General features: G+C 39.1%; 1 protein-coding gene across 1 annotated transcript in view; it reads left to right on the forward strand.

Annotated features, from left to right (window-relative positions):
* The window catches only part of sff (sugar-free frosting), a 940,682-nt gene that overhangs the window by 806,452 nt on the left and 110,279 nt on the right, over nucleotides 1-23,951 (forward strand). Inside the window, exon 4 of the mRNA XM_068226759.1 lies at nucleotides 15,291-15,431. Within this exon, the coding sequence (XP_068082860.1) occupies nucleotides 15,291-15,431 (141 nt within the window). The remainder of the gene's footprint in view (nucleotides 1-15,290; nucleotides 15,432-23,951) is intronic.

Below are 23,951 nucleotides of genomic sequence, written 5' to 3' on the forward strand. Positions count from 1 at the left end.
TTGAAAATTAATTACATCATTCTTGCACCACCGTTTAAGAATAATTTAATTTCTAAATCATAAATTTTAGTCATGATTTCTGGGACTGATTTAATGTTCTTTGTAGTAAGGTACGTTGGCTGATAAAGCAAATGCTAGGATACGCATCATTAGTTTAAACTTCGGAAGTTTGCGCGGCACTTGAATTAGATCACCACCTTCTATGGGTATATAATGTCTTCCCTGACAATACATTTGATTTCCAAAATTATAAAATGATTAATCCACACAACATTATTAGCCCTATGATTCGGTTCGAAGTTTTCCTTACGAATGCTCTTAACCCAACTTAACTAGGTCTTTTGGAAATGGGAACACTGAAGCTCTTACTTACATCCAGGCACACAGCACATTAAACTATAAACATATTGCATAAGTAACTATAAATGAAGAAAAAAAATTTCAGAGAAGAACACCAGAATCAACATTACCGTAACCTTATCACCACCGATATTGTTGGAATAAATAAGCTCTTTGAAAACAAATGGCTTCTTACGGCACTGAAAGATGATCTGTAGCCTTCTTAAGACTATAAATAAATATGATGTACGATTAATAATATTCAAATTTCCGTAAATATTCGGTAACAACACGGCTTACACAAATCAAAACAAACGCATGCTAGCACTCCAGCTGCCGCCATTATAGACAGTTTCGATAGGTCAGTTAAGGTCTGAGATATTGTAGTTGGTCTTGCATCCGGCATCGACAAGTTGATTGTGCGTTCGCAGAAATGTTTGGAGTCTCTTGGAAACTATGTGGAAAAGTGACGTTTCAGTGTATGTCGTTATAGTCGTGTTGCTGTTGTATAGGTGGTGAAATAAATGGCCATAACTGGGAAGTGCAACTTATTTTCTGATCTGCCCTCGTATGATTTAACGCCTTCAATATCGCCGTAGGTAAATGGTAAATGAAAAACTGATATAGACCTTGAGCTACAGCAGATAACATAGCCCTGTGAACGTGATCCAAGTACACAACTTGAACGATATTTTGTCACAAATACTTCCGTGACAGCCAGTGGCGTATGCTGCCATCAAGACATGGGCTATCACTAGACTTAGGTTACCCATTTTCGATAGTTGGTTTAGTGAACGTCAAGCCTTAAGGGTTTTGAGCTGCAGCTAATAGCCATCGAAGTAGCCTGCTGTGTTAAGGATGGTTCACAAGCCCTAGCCTCTGCTACTGTAGATGGTAGCTAAAAAATCCGCCTCCTCGTACTCTTAAATCCCCCAGCTCGGGGACTGGGTGCTTATGACGTCTTTACCATTCATTTCATCAGGTCACCATCAAACCTTTCCAGAGGCTATGCATTATTATTATTATTATTATTATTATTATTATTATTATTATTATTATTATTATTATTATTATTATTATTATTATTATTATTATTATTATTATTATTATTATTATTATTATTATTATTATTATTTGTATCAATTTAGGAAGGCTCGGCTTGTGCCGGTAACATAATGGGCTGACTCGGCCTAAGCAAGGAGTCACCCTCTTGATTATGAAACTACAGGTACATATATGTACAAATATTTACAACAGAAATAATTACAGCATATACATTTATACAATAAATACAAACAACTTGAGACTTCTTATGTCCCCGTTTTGGGAATTTGTTCTTCAGTATTACTGGAACTGCGACCTGGAACTTCATGCTGTTTGGCGTGAGTCAGAGGAAAAGTCGTTCCTAGGAACTTTCTCACAATGTGGCAGGTGCTCAGGAGGGTGGCTTTCTGTAGTTCTACGTATGTGTGATGATGCAGGTTTAATGCGGCCAGAGAGCTGTGCAAGCATTTTGGAATAACACCGGTACATGATTGGAACTGTGGTGACTGATTCTAGTTTCCACAGGCGTTGTATTTCTATTGCTAGTTCTGTGTATTTTGATATCTTTGTGGCTATTGTTGTTTGCAGATTGGAGGTATTTGGACAAGCAATTTCTATAAGGGATGCGGATCTTTTTGATTTATCGATTAGAATAATATCTGGCCTATTGTTGCTGAGCGTGACATCGGTTATGACTTCTCGGTCCCATAGTAGTTTATATGAAGAGTTTTCGAGAATGGGTGGAGGTGTATATTTCCAATATGCAGTTGATGACTGAAGAAATCCACATTTTACAGAAAGTTTCAGGTGAATGATTTTTGCTACCTGATCATGTCGGTGCTTATAATCGGTGTTGGCCAAGTGTGGGCAACCAGAGATGACGTGCTGTATGCTCTCTGTAGTTCTGGAACAGCGGCGGCAGTTGTCTGAGACAACTGTTGGATACTTCATGATAAATCTACGGTAGTTCCGTGTAGCAATTACTTGATCTTGGATGGCCAGAACAAATCCTTCTGTTTCTGGGAAAAGACCGGAATAGGTCAACCAAGCGTGCGACGCAGATTTGTCGATATGAGGTTGATCCAGTTCATGGGGGTATTTCCCGTGAAGAGGTTTTTGCTTCCACATGGTCATATTCATCTCTTTTGTAGGTGGGGTAGAAACAGGCATTTCTGGCGACGACAGATTGAGAGGTGTATAGTTTATATCGGCTCTGCAAACAGCATGATGAAGACACGATGTATCAGATCTCGAGTGGAAATATTCTCTTAGACTTGATATCAGATTGCTATGTAAATTGACAATGGATAAGAAGCCCCTACCACCGTCTGATCTCGGGAGTGTAAGACGTTCGGTTGCAGATTTAGGATGGTGCATATGGTACCGGGTGAGTGAAACTGCTGTTTTCGTTTGTAACTGCTGAAGTTCTGTTTGGGTCCATTTTATGATACCAAAGGAGTATGTGAGCAGTGGTACGGCGTACGTATTGACTGCTTTGGTAAGATGTTTAGCTGTCAGTTTTGATGATAGTACCTTGTTGAGACGCGTTATATATTGCTGCGTGACATTTCTCTTGATGTCGGGGTGTTTCATACGAGTGCTCTGATGAAAACCGAGGTATTTGTACATTTCTTCTTCCTCCAGCTGTTGTATGGATTCGTCGCTTAAACTCAAAGGTGTCCCTTGTGCTGAGTAGGATCCTCTGATGACAGTTTGGGTTCTGCATTTGTCCAATCCAAACCGCATGCCTATATCTGAAGAAAACGTCTTGGTAATTGAGAAGAGATGTTGGAGATGGGGTTTGGTAGAGGCATACAGTTTAATGTCATCCATATAGAGTAGGTGGCTGATTTTGAATAGCTCTTCTCGCTTATTCTTAATGCTAAATCCATACCCACTTGTGTTCAGTAGGTAGGATAGTGGATTTAATGCCATGCAGAACCATAATGGACTCAGTGAGTCCCCTTGGAAGATCCCTCGTCGTATTGGTAAGGGTCTTGTTGCAACACTGTAGTTTCTTAGAGAAACGTGAAGCGAGGTGTTCCAGTCTGCCATTACCGTCTTAAGGAAGTGAATGATTGAGGGGTCAACTTTATATAGTTCCAGAACATGTATGAGCCAAGTGTGTGGTACTGAATCAAAGGCCTTTTGGTAGTCAATGAAGCACGTGTATAGGTTCCTGGATTTATGGTGTGCTTGTTCCAGGACCACAGTGTCGATAATCAGTTGCTCCTTGCACCGCTTGGTATTCTTCTTGCAACCCTTTTGCTCCTCGGCAATGATGTGGTTTTCCTCGCAGTGTTTCAGAATTCTGTTGGCTATTATAGATGTAAATATCTTATATAGAGTAGATAGACATGTTATAGGCCGATACTTCGCTGGATTTTGCAGATTTTCATCCTTTGGTTTCAGATATGTGATGCCAGTGCACAGGAAAGCTGGGAATGTTGCCGGGTTGTCTAAGAATTTCTGGAAATGTTGAGTCAGAAGGAAATGAGTACATGTAAATTTCTTGTAGTAATAATTGTGTATACGATCAATGCCTGGGGCCTTCCAGTTCTGCAGTTTCTTGATGCTCTGTTGTATTTCTCCGATCTCAACAGCCTTGGTTGCCATATGCTTCACTTCTTTACTTCTATCTTTCAGTTCACTGATCCAATGGGCTTCCGCATTGTGTTCTATTGGGTTCGACCATACTCCCGACCAGTAGCTGTGAATTTTTTCTTCGCTGGGCGTATTTCCATCTTGTGCTGCATCTTGTGTTCTCTCGTTCAGATTGTTGTAGAACTGTTTCTCATTTCTTTCGAACATTGCGTTCTGTGATTTTCTCTCTGTGGTGTTTTGGTATCTTTTGAGGCGCTTGGATAATGCGGCCAACTTTTGCTTCATGGTTTCGAGGGTTTCTTGTAGTACTGTGCTTCCAGGTTCCTCCAGACTCTGCCTTGAACTGATTTTCAGAATTCGAATAATTTTGTTGTTTAGGCGTTTCCCTCTGACTCCACTCTTATATTGCTGCAGGCGATTTACGTCCTGGCGGATTTGGATGATGCGTTCTTTCAGGCGTTTTGCCCAAGGTGGTTCTCTCAATTTTTTCTTGACAGACTTATTGTTAGGCAAAAATGGCTTTCCATTGTTCAATCGTACTGCGGCAAGTGCTGCACAGTATATAGCAGTATGTACTTCAGGGAACGTCTGATGTTCTTTCAGATATTCTGGCAAGACTTTCGAATTAAGATCTTCAATGATTTTTCCAAACTTTTTGGATGATTGCTGCCTTGGCAGTATGGGTCTTTGTGTAGGATCGGTACCAGAATATTCTAGAAGGGCCTTGTAGAATTCAACATGTGTCTTGTCATGGGGGTCAGAGTTATCTGAAAGTATCACTTCGGGAGTACTTGTATGTACTGTTATATCAGTATCAGATGGACTGTTAACCGTTGAGTCAGACTCGGTACTTCCAAGATGTGGAAAGAGTTCTTGTGTTACTTCTTGTCTGATTCTACTAAGAACAGGACCCGGGATCAAATTGTTCTTGATGATTGATCTTCGTTGATCTGCAATGCGCTGTTCAGTAACTTTCATTGTTGGGTACTGATTTGTAAAGGCTGCGTGTAGTTGTTGCCTATATCCTGCAATTTCAGTTTCAAGACGAGTTATTCGAAGATATGCCCGCATGATAAATTCATTCATATCATTGTTCCATTTAATGCGTTTTTTGGGCTTACTGATACGAGAGGTCGTACTTGGCACAAAAGCACTCGCACCAGGTGCGGTATGATAATCAGGTTCTTGTGTTCCGCCGTGATCGTCTTGAGCTACTGTAGCTTGTTCGGGTGACCCGATGGGAGGCCAGCAGCTTACGCTCCCACCACCACCGGCTCGCATGCTGTCATCTCTAGCGGTGGCTCCAGAGATGCCCTGGCGTACCCCAGGCAGCGGCATTTTCCGAGGCACAGTTTTAGAACTCTTCATAGTTGATTTTTGCTTTTTATAACCTACAGCCAGGTGATGTGACGTTCAGCCGCTCCATTGGAGACAGACGCTGACCACTTTGCCGCTTGCTGCAAGTCAGACGCAAAGTGGATTTGGGTCGGTTCTTCCGCCCTCTCTGCCATTGGGATATGTCCTCTTCTGCCGTTGAAGCCGTTGACCATTTTTTCTGACACCTCAGTTGATCCGCGGGTGCTTATTTGGCGAAGCCTTATTCGCACCTGTCCTGCATATCTACAGGAGCTTCCCCTATCAGCCATTGGGACGCGCCGTGTCGGGGTTGAGGGCCCCCACCCCAGTGTCTTACGAAGGGTTATGCCTAGCTCTTACTAAATTCAGAGCTAAACCCCCACGTAAGCTGACCGGGCACGGTTATTATTATTATTATTATTATTATTATTATTATTATTATTATTATTATTATTATTATTATTATTATTATTATTATTTCTTAATCCGTTTCTCCTCCAGGGTTAGTTTTTCCCTCGTACTCAGCGAGATATCCCACCTCTACACTCAAGGCCAGTGTCCTGGAACGTGAGACTTTGGGTCGGGGGATACAACTGGAAGGAGGACCAGTACCTCGTCCAGGCGGCCTTGCCTGCTATGCTGAACAGGGACCTTGTGGGGGATGGGAATATTGGAAGGGATAGACAAGGAAGAGGGAAGGAAGCGGCCGTGGCCTTAAGTTAGGTACCATCCTGGCATTTGCCTGGAGGAGAAGTGGGAAACCATGGAAAACCACTTCGAGGATGGCTGAGGTAGGAAACGAACCCTCCTCTACTGAGTTGACCTCCCGAGGCTGAGTGGACCCCGTTCCAGCCCTCGTACCACTTTTCAAATTTCGTGGCAGAGTCGGGATTCGAACCCGGGTCTCCGGGGGTGGCAACCAAACACACTAACCACTACACCACAGAGGCGGACATTATTATTATTATTATTATTATTATTATTATTATTATTATTATTATTATTATTATTATTATTATTATTATTATTATTATTATTATTATTATTATCTCAGTTGCAAACAATGCATGGCCAACAATAAAGTTTGTGAAGTTCGCATGAGCCACATAACCACAAATACTTTTCATACTTACTTAAGTTGAAATACCCTTTGTATGGATTCTTGTTTTTCTCCTCCTGTTCACACTGTAACTGAATAAGAGGTGGGGTAGGCTTACCATTTTTAATTATCAGCAATTTATCTTCATATTTCAGTTGCGAGAATGGTTCATCCAACAACTTACACACGGTTAGCTATTTCACAGAAGTAACATCACAAGGTCACAGTCACGTTAAACTCTCTAACTTCAGATAAACTAAAATTGTTCTGAGATCAACTGAAATATACCAATCATTTCCAACTATAAGCAACCCATAAGATGTCCTGCACATGCAAAAACAAGCACATGGGTGAATCCCATCAATTCGGACACTTCGGAAAACTTCCAGTCTTTGGGCCTTCTCTTTCCACCGCTGTCTCTCGTTAGCGGCGGCGATTTGACGGACCGAAGCCTAGCACAGCTGAAGGTTAGCATCCCCTCATTCCCCGCACCGTTCCGACATTCACCAGCAAGCGTCGCGCGGCGGGTCGAGGGGAGTGGGCCGAAGGCCTGGGCTGCGATGTTAGTCTCCGATGCCTTGCTCTCAGAAATACGAACGACGTTCTTTCTCAATGCTTTCAAGTTTTGTAAATGGAAGAATGTGTCAGATGCTTACATTATAATAAGATTTAGATTTCCATCGTTCTCATTTGAGGCTTGGGCTTCACTGATAGCCTTGGTAGCCCTCAGTATACGCCACTGGTGACAGCGTATCTGATATATCGGTGACAGAAAAATATCGATGACAAAGTAACAGGCTGTGATTTATCAACCATCTCTATTTTTTCAGTCACACTCTTGAACGAGCCCACATCCCACACTGAAAGCCGTCAATCATTTATTAACCAGTGTGAAGTGTGTGTAACATCAAACATGTAACAGCGTCTCGTTGTAAATCTTATGGATAACGTGATTTCGTCAAACTTATGAATAATATTGTGATCTACTTACAAATTCTTTCACATGATAGTACAGTGCTTCAATTTCTTGTTGGTTAGCTTACTAAGAATATTAACAAATACAGTAGAGACTCTACTGTATTTGGTATTAAGTACATATTATTTTCTTTGGCGTTTATTTTGAATGTTAAATAACTAAAGAAGCGGATAACTTCTGATTCCAAAAATACAGCAGATCCATTGACACTCAAAAAAAATTAAAACTTTATGCTAAAAGACCAAGAAAGAAACAAAAGTACAGTGGGGTCTTTGAGGGTCCTGGTAATGCTACGGTAGCTGTGAAGGCCCTTCAGGAACTCTGAAAAGCAGTGGCAAAAGGGGCTCTGGTTAAGACGCAGCAGGTCGTTATGCACATTAGTACCAAAATGGGTTTTTTTAAAAAGCAATGTATGGTACATTTAAATCTTATAGCATAGTATTTTTTGAAGTGATTCCGCATACTGTATATGACTTTACAATGGCGAAAAATGAGGGTATCCTCCTATTCAATACATCATATATTCCGTCATTAGACGGAGCAAACAAATTCAGACATGTTTCGGCTCGCTTGAGCCATCTTCAGTGAAAAAAATTAGAGGGGTTGGAATAATTTACATAATATAAGTTGAAAAAATGCTAAAAAACATAATGAAAGAGCAAACAAAAAAACAAGAGAGCTTAGACGGAAAACAAAATTAGCACAAATATACAATATTTACATCAATATGCAGAGCAAAAAACTTACTGCGACAAAATTCAGTGTAACAGGTGTTAATTTGAAATAATAATTGATACTAAAAACTCCGTTAACCGAAGAAACAAGGGAATGAGAAAACAAATGATGCAGATGGAAACAAATAATAGTAGCGCATGGTGAGGTTGTGGACCTCATAGTTTACAAATTATTGGTTTAAAAATGACAAAACAGTTTGAAAAATGTTTGCTCCCGCTCTCCTCCTGACCAATTTGATGTGATGGGTTTCCACTAGGATGATTTTGACTGCAATTTCAAACTGTTTTGTCATTTTTAAACCAATAATTTGTAAACTATGAGGTCCACAACCTCACCATGCGCTACTATTATTTGTTTCCATCTGCATCATTTGTTTTCTCATTCCCTTGTTTCTTAGGTTAACGGAGTTTTTAGTATCAATTATTATTTCAAATTAACACCTGTTTCACTGAATTTTGTCGCAGTAAGTTTTTTGCTCTGCATATTGATGTAAATATTGTATATTTGTGCTAATTTTGTTTTCCGTCTAAGCTCTCTTTTGTTTTTTTGTTTGCTCTTTCATTATGTTTTTTAGCATTTTTTCAACTTATATTATGTAAATTATTCCAACCCCCCTAATTTTTTTCACTGAAGATGGCTCAAACGAGCCGAAACATGTCTGAATTTGTTTGCTCCGTCTAATGACGGAATATATGATGTATTGAATAGGAGGATACCCTCATTTTTCGCCATTGTAAAGTGAAAACCGTCAATACGGAATGATTCTAATATCTTGTACTGTATATGAGTTGATTAATGTGTGTAAGTACAGAAGATATCATGAGTAGAATTTTGTAAATAATATAAATTTATGAAGGATGAACTGTGTGTTTAATAGAAAAAATTGTTAATGTAAATTGCATAATACTGTATTTTAGGAAAAATGTCTTATTTTCTTTTTAACTTAAAATGTAGTTGTGTATCATTTGCCACCGAGCTAGAAACCTCATTTACAAATAAAGTATTTTGATTTGATTTGATTCGATTCGATTTGATTCAAATACAGGCAGTCGCGGGAGAGTATAGAGAGACAGTATAGGAAGTGGCTGTGTCCTGATCCAACATGTGAAAAAAGGGCAAAGTGCATATTATATGTTGCATTCTCTTACTTTTAGTAATACGTTTCAGTTATTAATAAGTATTCTTATTTGATATCATTGCTACTTGCTATTATTGGATGCATTCTATTGAATTTTAGTGTATTTGGGCGAATATTAGTAGCGTACTGTACGGTGATACAATAAAGAATATGGTTTATTTTACTCTTCTGTACGATTCTTAAATTTTTGGGTATTGGCACGCTGGTGACAAACGTTTGTCGAATACTTCTGCTGAAATCGAAATAGTGTTGTCTCTCTTGACTTCTATTACGTGGTTCATATGCCCACCAACACTAACATGTGTTACTTGTCATATGCCCCCTGTAGTTGGGGGCAGTAGAATAACCCCCACTGTACCCCCTGTCTGCCGTAAGAGGTGACTAAAAGGGGCCCCAGGGGCTCTCAACTTGGGCGCATGGGTTGGTGACCACAGGGCCCTTAACTGAGTGCTGACATTGCTTCCACTTACTTATGCCAAGCTGCTCACTTTCATCTATCCATTCTGACCTCCCTTGGTCAACTCTTGTTCTTTTCCGACCCGATGCTATTAGGTTCTGAGGGCTAGAGAAGTTTTCATTTTCGCACCCTTCGTGGCCCTTGTCTTTCTTTGACCAAGTTTTTTTTTAAGTGTCCGAGCCCTTCCATTTTTCTCTCTGATTAGTGTTATATAGAGGATGGTTGCCTAGTTGTACTTCCTCTTAAAGCAATAATCACCACCACCACCACCACCACTCACCATATGAACGTTTTCATAAATTACCGGTACTCATCGGCTGAAAGCCACACTAAATAACAAAATCACACATTTCGCAGTTAACTGCAGCCCTTCCCGTAGGTCTCCAGTGAATACTTAATGAAAGCTGCCACAGCGAAGCTCCCCTAGTAAATACTTGCACGGTGCCTATAGGGCCTATTGATATCAAGACATTTTGCAGAATAAGACTTTTCTTCTTGGCGATCCTTGCATAATCTCCTATTCAAAACCCTCAATGGTGATCTTTGCTCCTGTCGTGGGTGATAATGGTGGAGATGATTATTGTTTTTAAAAGAAACACCATCGTTATCGGGCCGCTCGCAGAATGCCGATAAGTGTTGTTCAGTGATGAATCCAAGTTTTGCCTGGATAAAGATGACCACTAAAACTGAGTATGAAGACCTCTCAAATCCAAGACGCATTGTGGAGCATTAGAGCACGGATTGTTCTTCATCCAGTCCATGTCGTTCTTCCTTTTCATAACAATACAGTTTCTCTAGTGTTTCAATCTAAACAGTTGTTCATAGCTTAAGTGAATGGAGTGGTAAGGGGGTGGCATATACAAACAATCTAAAATAGTGTCAAATCCATAGTTTTCGGGGTCGTTGAGATAAGCAATGACACTCTGGTTGTCGTTTAAGTCAAAGTTCAGACTCCATCGGCATAAGGGGTTAGAAGAAAATGTCCAAAAATGTCCGAGATTATGGATGTAGGCCTATGTTTGAATGTTCTAGCATAGCTCTCAAGCAAACTTGGTACAAATATGACTTACTACCTGGAAAAAAATACTGTGGGGGCAAGACACCCCTAGCACCCCTAGGTGAGGAGGCAAAATATAAACATAAATTGTGGCACTCTTGGTGTCGTTCAAGTCAAAGTTCAGCTTCATTTGGAATTAGGGTTAGTATGGATGAAAAAGAGTGACCAAATGACCGAGATTATGGATGTATGTTCTAGCATAGCTCTCAACCCAACTTGGTACACATATGATGTACTATCTGAAAAAAAGAAAAATACTATGGGTGTAAGATATCCCTAGTAAGTAACTAGTTTATATCATGTGATTTTTCACTGAATATACATTGCATTGAAAAGGTGGAACTATTGCATTCTTTGTATATGTATCACTGTTCATCTCAGCGACTCCGAAAACGATAAATTTGACGCTAATATTGGTCGTTTTTGTTTGGTTTCACATGTCATACCTTCCCCACCCCCACACCTAGGGTGGTTTTAACCCCCGTAGTATTTCTTCATGATAGTAAGTCATATGTTTACCTGATCTAGTTGAGGGCTATGCTGGATCATAACGGTCATCATCATATCGGTCATTTTGAACTTTTTCATCCTTTATCCCCACAAGTGCTGAACTTCAACTTAAACAACATCTGGATCCCCACTATTCATCTAAACGAGCCCGAATATTATGGATTTGACACTAATTTTGGTAGTTTTCAGTTATTATTATTATTATTATTATTATTATTATTATTATTATTATTATTATTACATGCCACCCCCTCCCCACCCCCTAACATTAGGGGTGTCTTACTGCCAAAGTAAATTTTTGAGATAGTAAGTCATATGTTTATCAAATTCGTCTTTTTTACCCATTCTAGCCCCCATTCCAGCTGGAGCTGAACTTGGACTAAAATGGCATGCAGAGTGTCACTATACATGTCAGCAACCCAGAAAACTGTGGATTTTACATTAATATGGGTCTAATCTATTTTTATATTTCAATCCCTTTTCAACTCTGGCCCTAGGGCTACCAGTAGTGTCTTACCCCCCCACAGTTTTTTTTTTTTTTTTTTTTTTTTTTTTGCCAAATCATGTGTATACCAAGTTTCGTTGCAAGATATGCTGGGTCGTTGCCCATTAATTTCAAAGGTCTGAGTGAAATTGGCAACCGTTCCAGGTGCAGCATGCAGGACGTGACCATACCATTGGAGATGGTTTATCGTGCCTTCTCAGTGATGGGTGCAATGCCCATTTGCTGGCAGACAGAGTCGTTTTTGAGATAATGGGGGAGTGTGATGCCCATCGACCAATGAAACATACGCATTTCCATAGTGTGTAATTGGCGCCCTGTAGTTTTGTCAGCTGGTCGACATTCAACACCGTATAAAGCAACAGGACATACTGTCATATGGAATATATTTTGGATTTCAGATGTAGTGGCATTCTTCTGTCACAGAGTACGCCTGTGACTTCCCTCCATCTCATCCATGCTGCCTTTATCCTACTTCGCACTTCATCACGTAAGTCTGTAAGCAAGATCCTAGATACGTGAAGCTTACGATCTTCGTTAAGGTCTCTCCATCAACTTGAAATGAGCCGTTGCTTGGGATGGTTTCCAGGTATTTGGTCTTCTTTTTGTTCAGTCTAGGACTGTATTGTTGGAGAGGGCTGTTCCAGTCTTCAACTTGATGCAGCAATCCACTTCTGGTGGTATCAGCAAGTGCGACATCATCTGTGTATAAGAGTCCAACGGACACTCCTCTGCAGGTCCTGTGTAATTGTGCCCATGATGAGAACAAATAGCAATGGAGACAATGCGGAGCCTTGGTGTACACTGACTTTCACAGGAAAGCTCTTCGAGATGCCAACAGCACAACGTACACAACTTGAGGTGTTCGTGTAAAGCATCTTGATCCAATTCATAAACATTTCTGATATACCGTGGTCATCACAAGATATGGAAGATGGTCGAAAGCCTTTTCAATTAGCATTCTGGTAGCAAAGATGGCTTCCTGGTTTCTTTCTCCCCTGTGGTTGGAGGTGGTAGAATAACACTTACAGTATCGCCTGCCTGTCCTAAGAGGTGACTGAAAGGGACCCCAGGGGCTCTCAACTCGGAAGCATGGGTTGGCAACCATGGAGCCCTTACCTGAGTCCTGGTATTGTTTCCACTTATTTGTACCAGGCTCCTCCCTTTCATCTTTCCTATCCAACATCAGTCAACTCTTGTTCTTTTCTGACCCTGACCGTATTAGGTTTACGAGGCCTAGGGAGTCTTTCATTTTCATGCCCTTCATGGCCCTTGCCTTCCTTTAGCCCATATCTTCATTTTTCAAAGTGCCGGAGCCCTTCCATTTTTCGCTCTGATTAATGTTAATAGAGAATGGTTGTCTAGTTGTACTTGCTCTTAAAAAATAATCACCACCACCACCACCACCTGCTTCATTGTGATGCACATGCTGTCCCACTGTAGTAAGGTCACATAGTTCACAGGGGAGGAAGTAAACGATATCCATCTCAAATGAAATCTGCTATGGACAAGTGTGACAAGAACTCTTCAATGAAGGGAATAGGCTTCTAGCAGAATAAAATGGCCATGAATATCTAAGTGTACTTACTCTAATGTCTATGCACTACCCATGTTGAGGTAGTTCTAGATGTAAAGGCCAGCAGCAGGGACATAAAGTTCATAAAGGTTTGTTGTTTTATTGAAAATGCTTCAAATAGGCTATCAGGTATTGTCATAAATGTTTGAAACTGATTTAAAAAGAATTTGAAATAATGTACATAATTATGTAAGCTCACTGGGCAAAAAAATAGTCAGCCCTGGAAAAATCATTTCAAGCATCATTTAATACAAGGTAACTCCACCTCTGGAGTTGATAACCACCTGGATTTCATTAGGAAGCGAGTCCACAAGGTTGTGCAGGTACATTGCATCCAAGTTAAGCCACTTGCTGAGGATTCGATCGCACAGTCCCACCAAATTGTGGGGATGCTGATGCCGGCATTTTACTCTCTGTTCCAACATGTCCCACTGGTTTTCATTGGGTTCAATTCAGGTGGTTTTTGCAGGCCAATCAAGATGTTATAGGGTGGGGGAGTGTTCATAAAACCAGTCACGTATGCATCTAGCCCAGTGAACTTTGCTGTTGTCATCTTGAAAAATCAGGGTATCAATAGCATACTCTTCATGCAGATGTTGACTGAAAGGCAACACCTGATCATCCAGAATGTTTAAACAAACATGTTGGTTCATGTTAGAAGTCACCTCAGTGAACGAGCCCATCTGTAATATGAAAAATACCCACAAAACATTACAGACCCATCTCCAGCTTGAACCTGACCTTGCACATATCCAGGATGAAATGCTTCATTTGGCATTTGGTGCAGTCGATGTCATGTGTCTTTGGAATACAGGTAAAAATATGATTTGTCAGACCAAATTACATTCCGCCAGTCAGCTACTGTCCACATTCAATGACTTATAGTCCGTTGAAGACGGGCAGCTTTATGTGCCTGAGTGTGCAATGACCTCCTGTGAGGTGACAGACTCCAAATGTTCATTGCATGCAGTTTGCGTCACAATGTTCTCTCGCTGACAGGCTGGCATGGGTCTTCATTCACTGACTGCAGCAATTCCTGTTGAGTGTGGAAGCGATTTTGATTCACCAGCCATGAAACGCGTCTCCGATCCCTCTCAAGCAGGATCTTTTTCTCATCAAAATTCTGATGTTGTGTTTCATGGTCACTTGTAGTACACCACTGCTTGTAGACAAGCTGAATAGTCCTCTGCAAAACACCAATAAATCAAACGTCTTTGCATACCCCATGGTCATGGACACGGCCAAACACGATTGCCCAGTTTTGCCGCTCTGTCACATCCTTACATCTACACATATTGACGTATACTGTCCACTTGAAATATCTATGTATCAGTGGCCGCTACTGCCTTATGCTCACAAAAAGCAGTGTGTATGTGTGTGGTTAAGCAGGGACTCATTCGCTGCACCATCTGCAAAGGCTAAATGATCAATCTGTGCATGCACACTAGGGTGACTTTTCTTTTCTGGTGAGCTTGCTATGTTCTACCTCTGCTAGCTATAAATTTAAATTGCCAATCTGGTTCTCAAATTGGCAGAGAATAGGAAAGATGAATAGATCATATCTTGAAATGCTAGAAATAAGCCAACCAATAATTATTTATTTTGGACCCAACCAAAACAAAATCCTGGCCATGGGCCTGCTCTGATATGTGTATTCTTGTGGAGGGCACGGTATACACAGTAAATGTAGAATGCAATAGACATTCAAAAACTTGAAGTAAGGTACCATCAAAAAAAATTCTAAGGCCAAGTATGGAATAACCTGAAGGAAAACGTACATAATAACAAGAAATTGGCCTGAAATCAAGCCATTAAATTTGATTTAGCAGTAGAGAGTGTCTGCCAATGACAGCAGTAATCTTCTACTTATAATTCCATTTAATGTGTTTGTTCGCAGCTACCTGGTGCTCGAGCATGTGTCTGGAGGTGAACTTTTTGACTATCTGGTGAAGAAAGGCCGTCTTACGCCCAAGGAGGCAAGGCGTTTCTTCAGGCAGATTATCTCTGCCCTAGACTTCTGCCATAGCCACTCTATCTGGTAAGTATCTAACTCTTACTTTCATGTTGACAGTGCAATAGAAACAAACAAGCCTGTTCACATACAGTACTTATTACTCAAAGTTGGTAGGAGTAAAATTAAATTGCTTAGTTGCTTGGAATTTACAATTTCTACTACAGTAATAGGTCACAATACAAATCATATGTGAGGAATAGGAGACTCAGCTACCATTTGATTCTTACCTCTTCACTGAATAATCTGGAGCTTGTTATTCCTCAAAAAATGCCATTCATTTAGTCAGTGCACAGAAATCCATAACCATACAGGACAGGAGGAAAAAATACTTAGATTACCTAATGAATGTAAAAAAAGGAAAGTGTTGTCAGTACAGAACAATTGGATGGAAAATTTTGTAGAAAAGATTAAAATAGGGCTTTGTATTGGAATAGGAGTGTCATATGCTCAAATTTTAAATATTCATAAAAAATATTTTTTTGGTCCAGAACTCTGACTTCTTTTACAAACTGCTCAGAAAATAATATTCAATCAAATTTTTTGGGAAAAAAATTTGTTTTACCAATTTCTAGTGTGATTTCTTAAGCACGATACATATTAGTTCATAAGCCAATGCCATTAACCTTCTTATGAAATTCCTGACACAGATCACTGATCAACCTCACATGTTCTGGAAAGTTGGAATATTAAGTCAAATTCTGTTTATTTGTAATAAATTGCATTTACATTTCCAAAGTTACATTTTGAATTTAACTATACCCAATAAAATTATTTTCAGGAAGAACTCTTGAGTTCCCTTTACACTTGTTGATTAAACACAGATTTGATGCCTATCAATTATTTTTGTGAGTTCTGAGCAATTATGTATTGTTGTCTAGAAATAACTTCCTATAGTAGGGACTCTACTCATATCTCAGTACTTTACATAATTTGTATTTATTTCAAGTGTACCCTTGTACTGTACTATCAATATGAAGGGGATCGATGTGGGTATTGGACGATCGAGAGAGACAGAAGTGTTGTGTATGTTTTGGATGTAATGGCAACTATCAATAAAAGGATTGTTTATTTTGTTTAAATTGTTATTCAGTACAACCCTTCACCACTGATCCAGAATATTGACACTTAAGGATAAATCTATTTTACATAAATATTACCATTAAAAACAGATGTGAAGTTGGTATCATTCCTTGCTAAATTTTTCTTCATCATTACATAATACAGGTAGATGCCAGGACTGAAGAAACAAATATGTCCTTACCTTTTTCCTCCTCTCTATTCCTTCCTGTTTGCTCATGTGATAAAACTTTCTTTCCTTGATATTTATGGGCACGTCTTTTATATTTGCACCATTTGATACTTAGTAATATACTTGAGTTTAATCAATATTTAAAAGAATAATTATTTTATTAGTTTAAGTCAATATGGAACAAACATGATATTCAACAATTGCATTTATGAGCACTGTGTGCATAAAACTTATTTTATAACTAATGCTTTAATATCACTGTAAATTTAATTGATTTTGCTAAATTATTACAGTATAATAGCCTTCTGGAGATTAAACACCAATGATAATCAGTTAATTGTGTCAGAAATTGCATAATATTCATAGCACAGCTGAACCAGTTACATAGACCCAAAAATTAAATTTATCCCAAAACATTTTGATGCTAGGTAACATATTAGTTTAGGATTTTGAATTTTTACTTGTTAATGAGATAGAGAGAATCTAACACCATTTGTAAAGTTATAGCTTCAAAGTTGCTATCATCATCATCGTCGTCGTCGTCGTCATCGTCGTCGTCGTCATCATCATCATCATCATCAGTTTGCCCTTCCAGCAAGCCGGATAAGTTGTTTGAAAACGAGCGTCTTCCAAAGTTGCCTATTCAAAAAGACTTTGTTGTCCATGACAGATTCCCAATTCCATCCTCTTCTCTCCATGTCTTCCCTCAGTTGGTCCATTCATCTTCTTCTTGGTCTTCCAGCTGGTCTTCTACCTGTTATTCTCTTTTCCAAATAAGCACATGGTAACCTTGTACTATTCATTCATTTAACATGGCCAAACCATGTAAGTCTAGATGACCTAAGTCTTTCCTCCATCGATTCATTTAGACCTAGGTTAGATCGGATCTCCTCATTTTTCACATGATCAAGTCATGTCTTTTGGAGGGCAGTTCTAAGAAATTTAATTTCACAGGCTTGAATCCTACTACAATCCATGGACGTTAGTGCGCAGGTTTCCAGAGAATATGTAAGGATGGGAATGAAATACGACTTGTACAAGACTTGTTCTTTGTGGGACCTTCTCGTCCCATAGTAGGTGTCTAACGATACTGTAAAAGTTAGAGCCTTTGGTTACTCTGTTATTTCTATCTCAGCTTTATTATTACTAGCCATTACACTTCCTAAATATCTGAACAGGTGTACTACTTCAACTTGGTGGTCCTGTATTTTTATGTTGTATTCTCTATTATGCGTGCTGATTTTCAATGCTACTGTTTGATGGGTTCAGTTTCATTCCATAATCATCAAACTTCTTACACCATACATTCAGATTATTTTGCAATCCTTCCTCTGTTTCATCCCATACTGCCACATTGTCTGCAAACACCAGAGCCTGAAGATCTTTTTTATCTTTTCCTTTTAGTTCCTTTAAAATGGTATCCATAACTGCTATGAACAGAAGAGGTGATAAGGCACTTCCCTGTTCTCCTTTGGTTGTATTGAACCATTCCAAGACTGACAAAGCTTTGGCAATTAGTATATAGCATTTGGATCTTCCTAATAAGGTATTCTGGTACACCAAGTTTTCTAAGATTTTTCCAAATAGTTGATCTAGGAACATTATCATATACCTTTTCAAGGTCCATAAACACTATATGCTATAAGAACAAAATATGTTCACCTTCTTATCTGTTTAAAAATTCTTGTTGTATATTTTGTACTTCTAGGGAAAAGCCACAGCTATGGGGTCACTGATTTCAATCAGACTTCAGAAGTTTGATCTCCATTAAAAATAAACAGATGTGTGTCTTATGGTTTGTGCCATTGGCCCTTATTTAATGATCTATGGTCCTTTAAATTCAACAGCCTGCGTATCTGTTGGCCATTTGCATATGAGTATCTGTGGCACTCCTGGATGTCCCTGATTTTCATGCAGACATCTTCAGTTCCAGGTGTGCCAGCACCTCATTATTATTATTTTTTAAATCTTTTATCTGTGTTTGTCTTTGTCCATGTGGACTAGGAAAAACACAAATTAAGTAGAAGCTGCTACATAAACTAATTTATTATTGTCTATTCTTATCACTCAAGTCTTAATAAATTTTTGCTTCTTCTTTTATTTTTATAACTACTCCTGTAATTGTGATAGAAATGGAGAGAGAGTAAAAATATTTAGGTTTTACAACAAAAAAGTACAGTAAAAATAAAGTTCTCATGCTATGAATTGTTTTGAGAAAGTTTTATTTGTAATGTTGTACAAGTTACATTAATCACTTTTATTTGTTGAGGAATGAATGAGTACAGAGTAACTTTTTAAGATATAGCATACTTTTACATGATCTTCAAACTAATAGATTATGAATTAGACACTGCCCATCTGGTGATCATGATTGTTATGGCGCCAAGTCTATAAATGGTCCGATACCATGGTTAGTCCGTTCAAGTCCCATTGGTGGAAGAAAGTTTCACCATCAGACTGTTAGTCAGCAGGTAGGTGGTATATTTCTAATCACTAGATCGCATGCCAAAAGCTGGGTTACAATTCCAGACCCTCCCACAGCGTTCACGTTGAGGAAGGGCATATGATATTTTTAATGGTAATTCGTCCATCAGATGGAGACATTATGCCTTGAGCAGACTCCTTGATGTTATTCGACAGGTGTAGACTGTATGCCAATCTGAGTTTCACCCTCTCCTTACCTCATCATAATCATCATCCCACATCTAGACACAAGGTCGTCCATGGGCGTTAAATAGAAAGACCTGCATCAGGCAAACTGAACACGTCCTCGGACTACCCTGGCACTAAAATCCATACATAGATAACACTAGCCTGCATTTTTTTTTTTTTTTTTTTTTTTTTTTTTTTTTTTTTTTTTTTTTTTTTTTTTTTTTACCCTCCAGTAAAAGGTTTAATAGGTGATCTTACCTAACTTAGGTGAGCTGAGTTCAAATGCGCTTTCTGTTCAATCAGTCAATCACTACTGATCTGCACGTAGGGCAGTTGAGTTGCCCATGTGGCAGATTCCTATCTGATGTTTTTCTAGCCTTTTCTTCTGTTTTTCCATATCGCATAAAGAATTTTTCACAGTAGCCTCATCATTTCCTTTAATATCATGATTTTGTTCACATTTCACTAAATGTTTACACCCCTTAAAGATCTAAAACAAAAATTATTTAATATGTGACTGTAAGCTAAAATAAACTTTTTTCTGAGGTCTGAGATGTAATAGGCAATTGAAAATCATTTTAACACACTGAATTCAGTGCCGGAGTCCAGTTTTCTTCCAGTATACAAAACTAATGTCATAAAAGTTAGTTTTTACCTAATAGAGTGCACTGTAAAATAGAAGAAAAACCTTGAAAAACATAAAACAGACTACCTCCATACCTTTACAAAGCACCACTCAAATAAAAACCCTTTTCCTTTGTGTGGAAGGAGAGTGGCATTGACTGATATTTATAGCCTTGTTGCATAGTTTCCCTCTTCAAGCACCAGCAGTAGACAGCCAACATTGCTACATTCCACCATCCCTGGTATCTTCTTTCCATTTTCTTTATTTGTTGGTGGAATCTTTCACCCTACTCATCACTTAGGGCTCCCAAATTGTCAGGGAAATAGTCCGGATGACTGTTCAAAAATGGAGTTTTAAACTCATGTTGCAGCCGAGAGTTTGAAATCAGTTTAACATATTTTTCACAGTTGTTTTATAAGACACATCTTTTATATTTCCCAAAATTTTATTGATTACTTCTCTGAAAGCACACCGTGCCTGACATTCTCCATCGTTCATAGTGCCCAGAAATGCAGTGTTGTTCATTAGAAGCTTAATCTGCAGTCCATTGAATACTCCCTCTTTTATTTTATCTTCTGACAAGAGTAGAAATCTTTGGTTTAAATACTCAAAGCACATACCACTTTTATCCAGTGTTTTTACAAATTGCTTACTGATCCCAAGTTTGATATACAAAGGAAGTATTTTAGAATCAACCAGACCAGCATGAATTACATTTTTCTCTCCAGGAATTAAACTTTCCCCCTTAGGCCACTCTTTCGTTGTCCAATGTTCATCTCATTCATGTCTACTTCTACTATCCCAATGACACAAAAAGCAAGGAAATTTTGTGTAACCTGCTTGTTGGCCTAGCAAGATAATGATAACTTTTAAGTCCCCACACAAAAGCCACTGATGTTCCTAGCATATCATTTATTCTAGAATAAACTGAAATTTTTTGGAATTTTCTTTGAGAGAAACAGAGTACCCAACAAGAATCGAAGGAAATTTGCTTCTGTTATGTAGTAACACGACTTTCAGACTTCTCTTTGACGCATCGATAAACATACACTAATTATTATCACAATTCTCACCACCAAAGTGAAGAATTAAACCTGATATGTAACTACCTGTTTTTCCGTTTTGAAAAACTTACAGAATTTTTCCTCTCGGTTCCTGTACCAACTAAACACCACTCCTGGTGCCAACATTTCTTTCAATCTCAATCCTACAATCTCAATCTTTTCCTGGTAAGACCTAAGTCCTGCACAAAATTGTTCAGCTCTGCCTGAGTAAAAAGCTGTGGTTTGTCTTCTGAATTAAGTGGGGGAAAATCCTCATCCACTTCGAAATGTTCTGTAGACTCAGACGAACTCAATTGCTCCACATCTTCTAGTTGCTTTGATGGCACCAGAATGGGAATATCTGGACTGCATGGCACAGGCCTAATAGCTGATTCTAAGCCTTTAAAAACATGACTGGCCAAAGATAAAGAACTGAGGGTGAAACTGGTGTTTTGTTCATGAAAATATTCTCTCATAGCTTCACTTTTTTCTACTTGTTATTATGTAATACACTATAAAGTTTCCAAATCATTCAATAAATCCAACACAATATAACATTGAGGTTGTATTTTATTTTCAGGTGGGAATGCTGGGGGTGTCTTACCTCTGTAGTATTTTATTTATTTTTTCCAGATAGTAAGTCACAATATTATGTATTCCACTGTTATCACTGGCATTTTTTTATGTGATAAAATTATTTTCGTATATCCATAAATTTGCATAATGTAAGAATTTTAGGATATCTTTTTTATTGATATCATGTAAAGGGTACATGATAAAGCATTTCTGTTTCTTCACTGAATTCTGCACATTAGTATTAGCATTATCCATATATTTTCATACCTGGTAAAAAAAATTTGAAACATAATGAAATGAATTAAAATTTCCTTAAATTTCCTTTAAATCTCAAACATTGATATACAATATATAGGGTGATTTTTTGCACCATGTACAAACTCTAGGGATTGATTGAGGAGAGGATATGGAACAGAAAAGGTCTAATGAACGCATGTCCAGAAATGCATGGTTTGTTAGGGACCATTTATTCAATCATCCTTTGTTACAAAGACAGCGGTCTAATACGTGCTGTGCCATGCAGCCACAGTTACAGTATATGTTGAAAATGGTTTCCATGTGCCTCCACGTATGCATGTACACTCTGCAGCATGTTCTGTCTCACATGTTCACATCGGCCAGGCTGCTTCCGAACAGTGTCAAAGGCAGTATGAATATGCTGCTCCAGTGTCTCCACATCTGGAAAGGGCTCTGCATACGCAATACTTCTGAGATGGCCCCATAACCGGAAATCACATGGGTTGAGGTGTGATGAACAAGCAGGCCTTGCAACTGGACCTCCCGTCCGATCCATCGACCAGGCAAGAACAAATTGAGATGCGTCCAGACGTTCATGGCGAAGTGGGCTGGAGTACCATCATGTAGCAGTCACATAACCCTGCGAATCATCAATGGTACGTCTTCCAGCAGGGGAGGCAAAGTCGCCTGCAAAAAACCCTGATAGTTCCGGCCTGTTGGCCCACACATTCTGGCTGAACCGCTGATGATGATTCGCTGCCACCAAACCATGGGGGTTCCGCATACAATCCCACAAATGACTGTTATGAAAGTTGAAGATATCACTCTACGTAAAGGTGGCCACATCTCTGAATAGGATGGATGCCACAAATCCCAGAATCGAGATTGCCTGATGAATAAACCAGTGACAAAACCTCTCCCAATGTGGAAAGTCTGTCGCTAGTAAGCCCTGCACACTCTGTAAGTGATAAAGGTAGTAACAATTGTCATGGAGAATGTTCCACATGGTCATCTGGCTTTACCTGTACTGGCGGGCCAACTGCCTGGTACTGACACGGCGGTCGCCTTCCACAGTGTTAATCACATTTTCCTCCACGTCTAGTGTCTGAACAGAGCAGGTACGTCCTTCGTGATTTCCTGCTCCCTTAAATGACGCTGTCTCAGAAAAACGGCGAAACACTGTTGCAAACATTGAATGCTGTGGTTGTTGTCAACGGGAATAGCTCTCCTGATACAACTGTGCTGCCCGCCACCCATTACCATTTGCCTTACTGTAAGTAAACACCATGTTGGCAAGCTCTCGAGTCAAATACGGAACCATTGTATACAACATTCTAACACATCCACTACCTGGTGAGTCAGCATGAGAAGTGACTCCAACACAATGGTACCAATGACTATGGCAGGGGAGGGCACTAGGGCATGACGTATAAGGAACACTACCACCTTCTAGGAGGAAACCACACATACTGTAACTGTGGTGGCATGGTACAGCGCGTATTGGCCTGCAGTCTCTGCAACAAAGTATGATTGAATACACGGTCGCTAGCATGGACACCATGCATTTCCGGACATATGTTCATTAGACCATTTTTGTTCCGTACCCTCTCCGGAATCAATCCCTAGAGTTTGTACACGGAGGAAGAAATCACCCTGTATACAATATCTAATTACATAAAATCTGTATGTGTTACGGCAAAACAGTTGGTGTTTTCTAAATCAGCACATCATTTTCCATATGAACCACCTATTTTCGCCAAAACTGGGAAATCATTGCAGGCTAGTGTAATATACATTTATAAGAACATGGGCACTTTTTTTTTGTAATTAAATATTATTCTGTACATTTTGCAACAAAAATTAGTACTAATCAAATAATATCATTATTTTTTTAAAGTCAAATAAAGAAAACTGAAAAAGAATAGGGAGAAGGAAAATGAAAAGTAAGAATGAGGGGCTGGCACTACTCGAATCCAAGCCACCATCCGCATGGAAGGCAGGGTTGGTGACCACTAGACCAGTGATACTACAAATGCATACACATAAATTGCCAACATATATTCAGGATATTAAATTTAAAGAGCCATTTTCTTGTAAAATAAGGGCCAATGGCGTAAATCCTTGGACAATTTTCGATTTAATTTTTAATGCAGATTAACCTC

Source organism: Anabrus simplex, chromosome 1 (genome assembly GCF_040414725.1).
Source record: "Anabrus simplex isolate iqAnaSimp1 chromosome 1, ASM4041472v1, whole genome shotgun sequence".
Classification (NCBI taxonomy): domain Eukaryota; kingdom Metazoa; phylum Arthropoda; class Insecta; order Orthoptera; family Tettigoniidae; genus Anabrus; species Anabrus simplex.